The sequence below is a fragment of the Leuciscus leuciscus genome (assembly GCF_965113295.1).
Source record: "Leuciscus leuciscus genome assembly, chromosome: 4".
Lineage (NCBI taxonomy): Eukaryota > Metazoa > Chordata > Actinopteri > Cypriniformes > Leuciscidae > Leuciscus > Leuciscus leuciscus.
The window spans coordinates 17,675,631-17,691,469 of NC_138728.1; the positions used below are offsets into that span (position 1 = coordinate 17,675,631).

At 42.0% G+C, this 15,839-nt stretch overlaps 1 protein-coding gene across 1 annotated transcript in view; it reads right to left on the minus strand.

Moving 5' to 3' along the window:
* The window catches only part of lin7a (lin-7 homolog A (C. elegans)), a 42,440-nt gene that overhangs the window by 16,020 nt on the left and 10,581 nt on the right, over window positions 1–15,839 (minus strand). The window contains exon 2 of the mRNA XM_082168327.1: window positions 4,611–4,729. Coding sequence (XP_082024453.1) covers window positions 4,611–4,729 — 119 coding nt within the window. The remainder of the gene's footprint in view (window positions 1–4,610; window positions 4,730–15,839) is intronic.

A 15,839-nucleotide genomic window follows, 5' to 3' on the forward strand; every position in this document is an offset into this window, starting at 1 on the left:
CCTTATATATTTGTCACAGTTGTTATTTTATGTCTCACTTGCTGTCTTTTTAAAAATACAGCATGTTTGGGAAGCCTCTTGAGGTTTTGCTCCAAGTGCAATAAAGTCTTGCCCTGCAAGTCTTGCCCTTGTCTTGCCCTTTTAGCTGCTTATGTTTAGTTCAATGACAATTAAGTGAAACTTCAATCAATTTACCTTTATTGACTGAACTTCAATAGATCTGTGAGGGATCAATGCAACCAGATGGAACAAATCAATAGATTAAAGACAAAAGATTTTTTTGATACTGTCTTTGATGCTGCAATCTTGCCGATTGTTGCTTGTCAACATCTATTTGTGATCTGAGATTGCGAAAACACACCTTGGGAACTATTTTATGTCATACTTTATTGGAAGACAATTAAAGGCAGTCAGCAAGGGTAATAGGGCTCTATTTAACCACTGTTCTCAAATTCCACTCTGGTTATAATGCCCTGCTTTCATTAATATCAATAAAATAATATAATACAATTTTGATGATTTTCATTACCACATTATTGTAATGAGGATTTGTCAGAAAATTTACTTAATTGTCAATAAAATAATGTTACAATGAAAGAAACGTGATGGTCCTAAAAACAGGTGTACATTTCTTGACACAAAATAGAATTTCTTATTTATTTAGTTTGGTTTTGAGGTGAAATGTGAGCTGCACATTCTCGTAAGATTTAGTGTCATTCTTCCAGTTTTCCTATGTCTACCTAGAATAATGTCCTTGCTTCTCTGTCTTCCTGTCTCCCATGTCTCGAGGGATCACTCTGTTTCCTCTCAGCTCACTCTGTGTTCGGTTGGCTTTTATCTGTTTTACCTCCAGTGAGATCGACACACACAGAGGTGTATCACTCTGCTTTTTCACTACTCTGCCCGATGGAAAAACCCACCCACAGGCCGCAGTGAGGTACTTTGTGTAACCATGGTGCCCTGTCTATAAAGAGAAATATGATTTCAGTTGTTCTCATTTGAAACCTTGTTCTCCCTCCTCTCTCTTAAATCTTCTCACACTGCTCAGAGTCAGTCAGGCAATTCAGTGAAGCCCGATTCACAGCAATGCTTCTCATTTGCAAACCATCCCACCAAGCGCAAAGAGGCTATTCCACATAAACACACACAATTAATAAAGAGAGAGACTGACATCTCTGACCCTTTAGCAGTGGCGTAGGCATTGATGGACTAAGCTCTCAGTTAATAATGGCCCTGTTGTCATATTCCTCTGAGAGTTGCATTTGAAATCATCCACGTTTGCTGTGGTGATGCTCTGACAGACTGGGCTGTGGGAAATGATTTTCACAACATAAAAGCATTCCATCATTTCTGAAAGAGATCATTGTAGGGATTGTAATCTGACATTCAAAAATTATGCAGTAGATCAGATACCACTAGAAATCAGGACAAAATCTAAAATTAGACTTCTTTTGTAAATGCTTTACTTTAAACAACATTTTTGAGTGTAAAAGATTTTACTGACAATCAGCAGCATACTGTAGATCCTGTCTGTGTAAAGCTAAACTTGTACTCAATATGCTAAATTTCTTCTTCTTTTTTTTGAGGAGACATGAGAGATGAAGAATAAGTGATTTTGAGTGGGTATGTTCTGGCCACTGTTGTCCTTGTTTTGGCAATCATCTCACATGGCTAAGTGAGCTTTATGACTCATCTGAATAGGCCAGAGTGAGACCTCTTGTCACGAAGCACCATAGTTTCTGATAGTCTTGATCTTGGAGTTCTCTCATTTTTCATCTAATTTTTTCCTTCTTTAGATGTTATTGGTTGAGGATATTTTCACGGCACATTTTGTCATATTGACATTGTCCCTGCAATGCAGAGCTTTGCGGTTGGCACTGTAAATTGAGTCGACGCTGTGTCCTTTCACACTCTCGTTATGAGAATGTAAGAGACAGATTGCACCATATGATACCTTGCACAATTGCCGGGCCATGAAATGAGCTCATAGGGCATCCAAGCACAGCTCGATGAAACTTGGCCTGATGGATCCTGGGAGTGTGAATTGATGTCCTACCAAAAGTATTATTACATTAATGGACCATTATTTTTGATTGATGAGAAACTTTGCTACATAATGATACTGTACTTAACAATTCATCTGTTGTGTCATCTGGTGTGTATCAACCTATAAACTGAATCTCATTTCCAATCTGAAGCATGTCTCTACAGATGTTCCAAGCCCAGTTTTGGCACATTTCCTCATGCATAGTTATAGCCATATTAATCTCAGCCACAGACTGTGTACCAGCAAACCGTTTATGGACCATCTGATCCATATTACCCACAAAAATGGCAAGAGCATTCTCAAAATCACAAGCTCCAATCTTGTTTCACACAGTTTTTTCTTCTTCACGATCCAGTGTTTTTCACAAGGTATCAGACTTCGCACTTCTGAGGCAGAAAAGGGAACACTAACGTGGAGACAATAGTGGGTAGAGCCAGGGCGGAGACAAGAATAGCCAGAGGATGACCCAGAGTCAAGCCAGGATGAAGGCCCGCGGTGGAACCGATTAAGGAGCCAAGATAGAACCAGGAGCCCGACTGAGTGAGGTGGAGACGTGCAAAGTGGAGACCCAGGAGGAGCAGAGACGGAGACCCACGGTGACAGTGAAGGCCTGGAGGACCAAGGCAGACCGGGGCGGAGTCGGTGCAACTGAGGACAATGGTGGAACCAGAGGGAAGGAGGAGCCCAGCGGGATGGGGAATCGAGGCACAGCTGGAGACTCTGAAGTCCGAGGCACAGCCAGAGCGACGATTGACCAAGGTGGAGCCAGAGGGATGAGGGAGCCCAAGAGGTGGAGCCAGAGGGATGAGGGAGCCCGAGAGGTGGAGCCAGAGGGATGAGGGAGCCCGAGAGGTGGAGCCAGAGGGATGGGAGTCCAAAGTCGACACTATAAGAGTAGGGAATACCACACCACAGCTATAATGATCATGACACAGAGGAACGATATCATAGGAATAAGAATGATTTTTTTTTTCTTGATAATGAAAAATAAAATTGCCAGCTAATCAGAATCCACATGACTTTAAAGAGCTTGAGCGTTTAAAGCAGCAGATGACCTAACTGCAGTGTGTGCTTATAATAAACAGAACAATATTGTCCCTTAGTGTCGACGCTAATATAGTTATCGTTATTGTTAACTTTATTGTTCTTTTTGTGAATGAGCCAGTGATAAAATAAAAATGCAAAATGCACTTCCATAGCCAGTAAGTGTTGACATATTTTCTCAATTCACTTGACATTGACATTAGTGGCAAAAAGTTAATAATTGATGTCTAAATATTTGTTTTGTGAGTATTTTTCCCCAATGTTTTTTCATATATCTGGTCACGATCCTCCCCTACTGTTTCAAAATAAACAAGCACAAGATAATACGTGCTCTGCCCACTACTGACAGAAAGCGCAGCTGTGGTGTCATACTAAAAGGCAGCATATAATCATCCTTGTAATAATTAATTAAATAAACAATCAAATTAGCATAATAGGCTTCTTTTCTCGCTCATGCACACACACACACACACCCCTAAATGGGAAAAGGCAATTCCACCAGGGTAAGTCTGTTCATATGCTCAGGCAAAAGTACAAAAATGTGTCTGTCTGTGAGATTGGTTTTTAGTTGTTTGACCAGGTTGTTGTCCAAAAGTCTTGGCCTTGCTATGTGTGCAGATGCCCTCGAAATCAACGGCTGCCAATATTGAGCAGCTCTTCACTGGTGGTGACACGATTCTGTAGCTGATTCCTCATGAGGAGAAGGTCCTGGCACTTGCTGAACACTCTGGGACGTCCTAAAGCCTTCTTCACTGCAGCTAAACCCCTCTCCTTGAAGTTCTTGATGATCTGGTAAATGGTTCTTTCAGGTGCAATTTTCTTTGCAGCTATTTCCTTGCATGTGAGGCCATTCTGATGCAAAGATGACTACACATCTTTCTTTGGAGGTAACCATTGCTAACATAAGAACACAATGATTGGAAGCACTTCTTCCCTCCTTTTATAGCCATCATGTGCTGATGATATGATTAGTAAAAGGGCCAAAAACAGTGAAGTTTGGGGTTTTGTGATAAAGTGTATTGGACAGTAAAGCTTTTTGCAAATATGTAAAATGCATCTGATCACTTTGCACAATAATCTAGAAAAATGTGAATCAACATCATAACTGAAGCAGCAAATTTAGCAAAACACAACATTTATGTCACTGCCAAAAACTATTGGCCACAGCTTTACCGTTGTTCAAGTGGGAAGCAGGACCATAAAAACGTTCAATTTTTGGAAGGTACTGTGTCTGCTTGTGGTTGAGAGACGACAGGAGGGTCAACACTAGGAGTCTCATGTTCATCTGAGGAGGATGCCTCATAATCAGGGTCCTCAACTTTATCATCTGTCTCAGACACATTCTCCTCTGTCACTGTCAAAGAACTGTGAAATATACTGAATTTACACTGGAATATATCATTGTCATTTTTGGATGAACTGCCACTAGAATATAATTATGAAAATATCTTAACTGTGTCATCCGTAGAATATGGTGCTAAACTCTGGACGGGACAGCAATGCTTAATGTAGGTCTCACCTCTCTAATGGCCGTGCAGAACTCGCTCTGTAGAACCTTCTTCAGGGACTGCAGCTTGTGACCTGGGACGTCACCTGACTCCTGTAATTTTTCCAGCAGCTCAATTGCCCTGGTGACATCTGAGATGGAAAGAGAGAAAGAAAACACAGATGTGTTTGAGTAATAGAGGGTCTGTGATTCAGAGAGAGAGAGAGAGAGAGAGAGTAAAGTTTGCAGTATAGGGCAGAGAGATGGTGGAGCTGCAGCGAATCGATTGCTGGGATAATGGAAATAGACTCGCTGACGGCCAAAAGGGCCACTGAAAGCAATCAGTGCTCTCTTTACATGAAGCAAAAGACGCATCACTCTGCTGTGCCCCTGCTATTCAGCAGACCTACAGGGGACACATTCGCTGGGGTCAGTCATGGCTTGTTTTAACAAATACATATGGGTCTTTGGTACAGCTTTCACTGTCTGGGTAATCAAGCTACATCAATAAGTTATCCTTAACTACTCTCATTCATCTCAATGGCAGTTGCTCGATTGGCTAACCTGAAAACGTAATTATTTTACGAATATCTATTTATAAAAGAAGTATGCATTAAGATTTTCAACTCTGAAAATACAGACCCATGAGAGAGATGCTTAGATGACTTTTAGAATATGAACAAAAACACTTCTTTAAATATCATCTTTTGCATTCTGTATAGGAAATAATAGTGTGGCATGATGGTGAGTAAATGATGACAGAATTTTCATTTTTGGGTGAACCATCTCTTTAAAGCAACTGTATGTAAGTTTTTTTTACCTTGAAATATCAGTTTTAAAATCATTCTAATGGTACACTGACATCTAATAAAGGCGAATGGCTTCTGTTTGTTTTACATGCAAATCCATAAAGAAAAGGTCTGTTCTGGGAGTATGTAAGTTTGGTGGGCGGTTACACAGTTTTGCAAAAGGGTTGGATTGCTTTATGGCAGTACATTGCACAATATGTCACACCAACATAGCTTTAGTGAAGGAGTATTATACTGTAAGAACAAAGAGAATGTTGACATTATATTTTGTATTTGAACTAACTAATGCAGGACTGCAAATTATTTACACTGTCTTGAAGTTAGTTATAGTTTCTGTCAATCCTGTTATGCTTTTTGTTATGGTTGGAACATTGCTTACAAGGTTGACATGGTTCTTCTTGGCTTTTGAAATCATTTAGCTTGCGAACAAAAAATGTACCAGCTATCTACTATTTACTTCAGCAGTTTATTTATGATAGTGAATTCCACTCACTTTGTAGGGGGCTCCAAAGTGACAAAAAAAGTTGCTTTAAGCCAAGTAGCTAACCCTCCTTTAATAGGCTTGCATAAAACGGTGGCAACAGCAATATTTTAAAAGACATTCAGCTACATTTATTAGCAATTAGTAAAGGAACTTGGAGTCAGTGGAGTAAGACGCTGTTTATATAAAACTTTCCTTTGCATTTCAAAATGCAAAACGCAGGGCAGTGGAATGAAAAAAAACGCAAGGTCATGAGACAAATTTTTTTAAAGTTGAACTTTTAACTTGAGTGCCAAATTTTTAGAACATGATGCATTAGGCGCTGCAAAAAAATGGAAGACGTGAACACAATGGCCAAACGAGTATTTCTAGCGCATGTTTAAATAGAAATACAATGGAAAAGCAGTGCAATGCAATGCAAAAGCGTGTTTTTTGAGAACAACCCCCAATATGGTGTAGTTACTGTGTAGTTACAGAACTACACACTCTACCAGAACAGGCTAACTGCTGAAGCTCAACGCCTTTCCACTGCACACGACGTTTTGACACGACTGTCGAAATTCGCCCCCTAGTGGCAGTCATAATGAACTTATAATCTTGCGCGGCAACGTGAGTAAACTGTTGCATTTGTCGGAATTTTTCCCCGTTAAGGTGCACCTCTTGCACTAAATGGTAATACTTGAGCTAGGTAGTGTTTTGCCCACACTGACTTGCAATATTTCTTTTTGCGTCTCCAGTCAAGGAATGTAAAAACAAGAGCCCTTTATCCTCCGAACTGTCACCCTGGTGGAATGAATAAATGAATGCAAACAATAAACAGTTATGCAAATAGGACAAATAAACGCCAATAATTTGACTGAAAATACGGTGCCAGACAACATTGACTAGCTAGCTGGTCTTACAGTAGCTTTTAGACTACCTGCATAGAAAAGCTTTCTCTTTGTATCTCTAAACTAAACATAATTACTGCAGGCATCAAAGCATCACCTTAGTAAAAAATCCACAGCCTTTGACAATAAATTAGATATAATTACTGGTAAATCAATTATAGATTGACTTTGAATGTTCCTGCTATTAAGTACAGTATAATCCATTTTCGAGAGGACTATGATAAAATCGTATTTATGTGATGAATATCTGTCACTTACCCTGTTGAAGGTCTATGGTTTAAAAAAAGTGTAGTTTTACAAATCGCTGATCACGTTATGGGTGGTTGAGCCTCTGGTCACATTTAGTGCTCAGTACGACTCGCGGTGATTTGTTTTTGTGTCAAGGCAAGCATGTGGCTAATTGTGCTCGTTCATCTTCGGACCGTGAAAAATTACACCCATTTTATGTAATGTGTAACTGTTTGGGGTGAAAAATTAGAAAAATCCTCCTAAATTGTGTGTCACAAATTCATAAAGACGAGGGTCTTTCTGTCCCATATTAGCCTACATTAGATAATAACTTTGTCCAGACACAGACAGCAAAGCAAAGTAGGCCAGACCCCGACAGAAACTAATAAAACTGAACCCAGTGAGACTAGTAGAGCAGACACAAAAGCTATAATGGCCTGTGGGCTCATGGGACAACAACAGATGCAACAATCTGAGCAAAATCTCTTGCAGTCCGTTCTGTCAGTCACATTGAGAGGAGACTTACGACCTTTTGCTCTAATCTTCAAACCCCAAATGGGTGGTTTTGGTACATTTTTCATGAATATGTCACATTGCATTGAATTTGAAAGCTTTTCTGATAAAGCGATAGATTCAAATTAAAGCTCTTCTGTTATTAAAGCAGCTTAGATTCTATCAAAAACTGACAGCTAGATCCATAACTGAGTAGTGTCCTGGCATGTCCCACTTGGCTCTGCCTCAGAAGAATGTCAGCATGACATTAATCACTCTGTTGCTACAACACCTCAGTAAAAAATGTATGACTGATGCGTTTTGGTGAAAAATGCGGTCTGTTGCATGCTTAAAGAGTGTCGTTATTGTTAGCTAAAACCAAAATGATTAAAATTGTTTTTGTTAATTAAAATTAAGCTGAAATAAAATGAAATATAAATATATGAAAACTTAAACTTAAAAATCTTAAATTAAGATTAGAAATGTTGTCTTGGCAACTAAATGAAATTAAATAAGTTTAAGTTGACATACTAAAATGAGTAACACTTTAGACTACTGTTCTGTCATTATTGAATAACTACACAGGAGCAAATGATTAATGCAATTTTAACATTCTAGTAACTACTACTCTGATTAACAAATTAGTTAGTAATAGTGCTCAGTTGAATGTGGTAGTTCACTATTAGCTAATCAATAACTAGTATTTTTGTCATACCTTCCGGAGGACTGAACGTAAGAACTACTATATGCAGGCTCATTGTCATAGATCGCACCTCTGTGGCTCTCTCCGCTCATCAAAGAACACCTTCACCGGAGTATTAAACTTCATTTCCCATAAGCCCTGTACCTAGGTCTAATCACCTGCAGAGGTGTTCCCACTTCTCTCCTCTATATAAACTGCCTTCTGACTCTCACACATTGCAAAGTCTTGTTCTGCCCCGGCTAACATTACCAAGCGTTTATTCTCTATTATTGATTCCCCGTGTTGTGACCCGTGACTGTTTACTGACTCCCGTTTATTCGTCTGCTGCCTGCCCTGACCTTTGCCTGTTATTGTTTATGATTCTGGATATTGCTGCCTGCCCTGACCTCTGCCTATCGTTTATGATCTTGGATTTCCTTCAACATTGTCTACGCTGTTTTCTGATTACTGCCTGTTTGACTATTCTTAATAAACATACTGGAAATGGATCCGAACGTCTCTGACTCTGCATCACAGAAGACTTCGCCACCACAGGATCTAGCAGCTATGTATCGTCTAACCACTGAAGTTACATCTCAAGCGTCTGCGCTGGCTGCCCACCAGCAACAACTCGTCAAGTTGACTGCGCTTACCGAGGAGCTTGTGAGATCCATGCAGGCACTCACCACACAAGCCGCTGCATCAGCTCCTACCGCGGCAGCTCCGGATCAGCCGACCCAGAGTGTGAGTACTCCATCCAGCAATCCTCGTCTATCCCTCCCTGATAAATATGATGGATCCTCTGCAAAGTGTAAAGGATTTCTGTTGCAATGCTCAATATTTATCAATCAGCAACCACAGCTTTACCCTACTGATGACAGTCGAGTATCATTCATCTGCTCACTGCTGACCGGAAGGGCTCTGGAGTGGGCGACGGCGCTATGGCATGGTGCTCCATAGCTCCATTTCCCTCATATGACAGTTTCCTTCATCAGTTTAAAGAGGTGTTCGAACATCCCGCTGGTGGAAAGGAACCGGGCGAGCTTCTACTTTCTCTACGCCAGGGAGGATCTTCGGCTGCAGATTACACCCTCTCTTTCCGCACTCTAGCTGCACAAACTGGTTGGAAGGATGATCCGTTGAAACTACTTTATCGCAAAGGTCTCAATACTAATCTGCAAGGGGAACTGGCATGTCGGGATGAGGGGAAATCACTCAATCAGCTCATGGATCTGGCCATTCGTCTTGACAATCTGATGCAAGCTCGGCGAGTCCCGCAGATGCCCTGAGTCACTGAATATCCATCCACAAACCAAGAATCCGAACCCATGCAGATCGGCTACACTCAGCTAACGCCTGAGGAGAGAGAGAGAAGGTTACGCAATCATTTATGCTTGTACTGTGAACAATCCGGCCACATGAGGGCGACCTGTCCTAATCGACCAATCTCCCGAGATTCTGCTGCGGTGAGTTCCCATCTCTGCTCTTCAAAGTCCTTTGAACTAGCTGTCACTCTGCGTTTTGGCAATGAAATAGTTAATACTACCGCTTTAATAGACTCTGGAGCCGCAGGAAATTTCATTGATCTGTCTTTCGCTAAAACTCATCACCTTTCTCTTCTTCCATGTAAATCCCGGGTGGCAGTGGCAGCGTTAGATGGACGCCCTTTGGGTACAGGCAAGATCCAATACATCTCTCAAGAAATCACCTTATGTACAAGCACTCTTCACGCTGAACTCATTCAACTATTCACCATTGAATCCCCACGACACCCCATCATTCTCGGTCTACCCTGGCTGGAAAAGCACAATCCCACGATTTCATGGACCGAAAAGCAGATAACCCAATGGTCTAAAGCCTGTCAAGAAGAATGTCTGCACTCTCTCACCAAGATCATTCCCATTTCCACCCACTCTGAGAATCCCGATCTTCAGAAGATTCCTGTTCAATACCACGATCTCTCCCTAGCCTTCAGCGAGAGCCAAGCCACTCAACTTCCTCCTCACCGATCCAGTGACTGTGCTATTGATCTCATCCCAGGAGCCATTCCCACACAAGGAAGAATTTTTCCTCTCTCGCAGCCCGAATCCGAAGCCATGAGAACTTACTCTAGAGGAACAGCTTTCTAGGGGATTCATAAAACCATCCACTTCCCCCACTTCAGCCGGATTCTTCTTCGTGAAGAAAAAGAGTGGAGGGCTGCGTCCTTGTATCGATTATCGCAGTCTCAACAAAATCACTGTGAAGTTTCGCTATCCATTGCCTTCAGTTTCAGCTGCCCTCGAACAGCTCCCTACCGCGAGGTACTTCACAAAGTTGGATTTGCGAAACGCCTATAATCTCATTCGGATCAGAGAGGGAGACGAGTGGAAAACAGCTTTCTCAACCACTACTGGGCACTATGAATATCACATGATGCCGTTCGGGCTCGCCAACAGTCCTTCCGTATTCCAGGCGTTTGTCAACGAGGTCTTCCAAGACATGCTCAATCAGAACCTCATTGTCTACATTGATGATATTCGTATCTATTCTGAGACTTTTGAAGATCATGTGAAAGATGTAAGAGCAGTGCTTCAACGTCTCATTGAGAACCAACTGTACGCCAAACTACAGAAATGTGAGTTTCATCGGACACAAATCGCCTTCTTGGGTTACATCATCAGTGCTGAGGGGGTGACCTTGGATAACGGCAAGGTACGAGAAGTTGTAAATTGGCCACAGCCCACCAATGTGAAAGAATTACAACGTTTCCTGGGCTTCGCCAACTTCTATCGACGGTTCATTAGAAACTTCAGCATCACGGCAGCGCCCCTCACATCCCTCCTTCAGGGCGGAGGACATCGGTTAAAGTGGTCATCCGTGAGTGTTGCAGCATTTCAACAGCTCAAAGAGAAGTTCACTACAGCTCCCATTCTACACCATCCAGATCCCGAGCGGGAGTTTATTGTGGAGGTGGATGCGTCCAATACAGGAGTCGGGGCTATACTGTCACAACGGCATGGAAATCCAGCGAAACTATTCCCCTGTGCCTACCATTCCCGCAAACTTACTCCAGCAGAACGAAACTATGATGTGGGTGACAGGGAACTCCTGGCGATGAAGGCAACCTTTGAAGAATGGCGGCATTGGTTGGAGGGAGCTCATCTGCCCTTTACGGTACTAACTGACCACTGTAATTTAGAGTACATTAAGGCTGCCAAAAGACTGAACCCCAGACAGGCCAGGTGGTCCCTCTTCTTCACCAGATTCAATTTCAAGGTAACATATCGCCCAGGCTCAAAGAATGGCAAGGCCGACGCTCTGTCTCGTCAGTTTGACAGCTCCTCTAGTCCTCCTACATCTGATCCCATACTTCCGACGACACTTATTCTCGCCCCGGTCCAGTGGAACATAATGACCGAGATTTCAGCAGCACAGAGTGAGGAACAATCACCGCCTGAATGCCCTCCGGATCGTACCTACGTGCCTACATGTCTCCGTACACGAGTGTTACAATGGGTGCATAATACTCCCAGCGCTGGACATCCCGGGATCACAGCTACTACTCATCTGATAACGAATCGTTTCTGGTGGCCGACGCTTCAAACCGATGTGATCACCTTCGTGCATCAGTGCACCACTTGCAACATTGTCAAATCATCCCATCAGAGACCGGCCGGATTACTTCAACCACTACCTGTACCACAACGTCCATGGTCTCACATTGCTACTGACTTTGTAACTGATCTACCTCTCTCCCAGAACTACACGACCATTCTGACCGTGGTTGATCGATTCTCGAAGGCCTGCAGATTCATTCCGTTGGCCAAACTACCCACAGCTTTACAAAAAGCAGAGGCTTTGGTACAACAGGTCTTCCGACTGTACGGATTACCTGAGGATATAGTCTCAGATAGGGGACCCCAATTCACCTCTCGTGTTTGGCAGGCGTTATGTGGTCAACTCAACATCAATGTCAGTTTAACCTCTGGCTATCATCCACAGTCCAACGGTCAAGTAGAGAGGTTAAATCAGGAGCTTACACGCTTTCTACGTACCTACTGTCATCAGAACCAGCAGGATTGGAGCCGTTTCCTCATGTGGGCCAAGTACGCCCAGAATTCATTGTCCCTCTACTGGCCTCACCCCCTTCCAATGTGTGCTAGGTTATCAACCCCCTCTGTTCCCCTGGTAAGGGGAACCCACCGATCTCCCGGCCGTTAATGCTTGGCTACAGAGAAGTGAAGAAACCTGGAATAATGCTCACGTACACCTTCAACGAGCGGTTCGCAGAGTCAGAGAACAGGCTGATCGTCACCGGAGAAGGGGACCTGAGTACGTTCCGGGACAGTGGGTGTGGCTGTCATCCAGGGACCTCCGTCTTCGACTTCCCAGCAAGTAGCTAAGTCCTAGGAACGTGGGTGCATTTAAGATTCTTAGACAAATAACACCAGTTTCATACCGTCTAGCATTGCCATCCACTTATCGCATATCTCCCACTTTTCATGTTTCATTGCTCAAACCTGCCGGTGTTCCGAGTGGAGAGAGGGACCAGGATGAGGTTGCGGAGGAGAGCTCCCCTCCAATCATCATCGAGGGCGAGGAGGCTTACCGAGTAAAGGAGATTCTCGATTCAAGACGCCGAGGCAGGGAGTTACAGTACCTGATCGACTGGGAGGGGTATGGTCCAGAGGAAAGATCCTGGGTGAAATCACAGGACATACTGGATCCCGCACTTACCACCGAGTTTCATCAAAACCACCCTACAAGACCTGCCCCCAGACCCCGTGGAAGACCTCGGCGTCGCACTGGTCCTCGCTTCAGGAGCCGCTCGCAGGAGGGGGGCTCTGTCATAGATCACACCTCTGTGGCTCTCTCCGCTCATCAAAGAACACCTTCACCGGAGTATTGAACTTCATTTCCCATAAGCCCCATACCTAGGTCTAATCACCTGCACAAGTGTTCCCACTTCTCTCCTCTATATAAACTGCCTTCTGACTCTCACACATTGCGAAGTCTTGTTCTGCCCCGGCTAACATTACCAAGCGTTTATTCTCTGTTATTGATTCCCCGTGTTGTGACCCGTGACTGTTTACTGACTCCCATTTCTTCGTCTGCTGCCTGCCCTGACCTTTGCCTGTTATTGTTTATGATTTTGGATATTGCTGCCTGCCCTGACCTCTGCCTGGTATCGTTTATGATCTTGGATTTCCTTCGACATTGTCTACGCTGTTTTCTGATTACTGCCTGTTTGACTATTCTTAAAAAACATACTGCAAATGGATCCGAACGTCTCTGACTCTGCATCACACTCATAATTAATGTGAATAATGCATAATGTGTAATTAATTATAAAGTGAAGTTCATGGTAATCCACATAAAAGCTATTTAAAACAACAATAAAACTAGTATATAATTAATATGAAAATAACATTATATTACTAACTATATTACAAGTTAGTTACCTAATTTTTTTTTACATAAAAGCAGCACAGCGTATGGAAACAAAATGCTTGAAAAATCTTCAAAAATGTGTTCCATGGACAAAATAAGGACATAAGGATGAGTAAATATGATTCATTTAATGGGCCACCCAAGCATAGTTGTGGTGTGGAAATTTTATGATTTGGAAATAATGAGGGGGAAAAACAACAGCCAGTGAATCTTCTGAAGGACAGTGGTGATGTTGTCACAAGAGTGGGAGTGAATCAGTTCTGGATGTTCTGGAGGTTATTTAGACTTTGAATGATGTTCCATAGAAAATGCTGTTGCAATAGTAAATTCCGGATGTAGTAAAGGCATGAATCAAAGTTTCAGCAGCAGAGAGTGATAGACAAAGACTTCAATTTTGTGAAAACCAAAATATTCATAGCTCAGTCAATTTTTGTTTAAAAAATATTTTATTTTTAGGCCTGTATCCTGTACATTTCTAATAGATACACTAACTTTTGGGTTCAGAAGATTTTTCCTAAAGAAATTAATACTTTTATTAAGCAATGATGCATTCAATTGATCAGAAGTGACAGTAAAGACTTTAACATTGGTATATGATTTCTATTTCAAATAAATGCTGCTCTTTTGAACTTTTTATTAATTAAAGAATACTGAAAAAATGCATCAAGTTTTCACAAAAAAATACTAAGCATCTCAACTGTTTTCAACATTAATAATAGTAAGAAATCCTACTTGAGCATCAAATCATCATATTACAATAATTTGATCATGTGACACTGAAGAGTAACAGAGATTAATGGCTGCTGAAAATTCAGTTTTGCCATCACAGGAATGAATTACGTTTTAAAATATATTACAATAGAAAACAATTATTTGAAATGAATATTAGTAATAATATTTCACAATATTACTGTTTTTTGTATCTTCCAAAGCCCAAACTTTTGAGCGGTAATAGGGGCATTTTTGCCTTTCATAGAGTAGAAGAGACAGGAAATGACAAAGGAGAAGAGCAGAAGATAGGATTGTTAAAAGACCTGGAGTTGGGAATCAACACAGATCACCCGTAACACTACCGTTCCATATTCAGAGTGCTGCCTATTGCCACTTTAAAATGGTCACAGACTTGTAGCACATTTCACACTGGGTGTAGGTTTCACTCACCAGTGAATGGATCAATTCGGTGCGATTCAGTGGCTAGCACCCACCATTTCAATTTTGAACGGCATTGTCCATTGATTTGTATAGTTAGTAGTGCTCATTTCTCACAATTTTGAAGTCTTCACTTCCTTCCACTCTCCCTCACCATGCTTGTCTTAAGTCCATACACGTTTGCATTATCTATGCTATCTTAGAAAGTTTCTTAAATAACACATGACCTTTGAAACAGACTCCCTGTTGGGAATGTGCCTATGATTCTTTAAGGGGCCGCTCTATAGGTTTTGGGACAGAGCCATAGGCTCAATGGTACACTTCATAATATTGACAATGTAATTAGAGCGTATGCTCAGAATAAAGGTCCAAATTATTATAATTGACCAACTGTGAGATCTCTGTCCTTGCCTCAGATCTGATGCTCAAAATACCAGCAGAGGCTCATTAGGATTATTTGTCTCTACCTACAACTCCAAAAACATACCTATACCATTAATAAATACTTATTTCTTGCACAATACTATGTTATCACATTTTTTCAAAGTACATGATTTGTAAACTAATACATTTTTACATTTTCATCACATATGGCACTTTTCCATTACCAGTACCAGCTCAACTCGACTCGCCTCGTCTCGTCTCGTCTCGCTTTTCACTCCGTTTTCCATTGCAGATAGTACCTCCGCAATAGTACCTGGTCGTCATAGCGACGCCGCAGGAAACTGCTGTGACTTAATCTTCTACGCGACACACACCCGCTACCCACACACACAGGACAATGGAGGAAATCGAGTGTATGCTGTTTTTGGATGTTTTTGTTTTTGCTGTTTTTTATTCAGGATACTCTGTCTGGCGCGTGCAATGATGACGCAGTGAATAGTGACGATTCTCTCTGACCAATCAGCAGTCTGCCTTGTTTTCACGTCACATTTTAGTATCGCCTTAGCTCGCCTCAGCTCGCTCAGAACCTCGCCGGAGGTGATACGAAAAAAAGTACTTGGAAGCAGGTACAGGTACAACTTTTACATAGTGGAAAACCAAACAAAGGCGAGTCGAGTCGAGCCGAGGTGAGCTGGTACTGTGTACTGGAAAAGC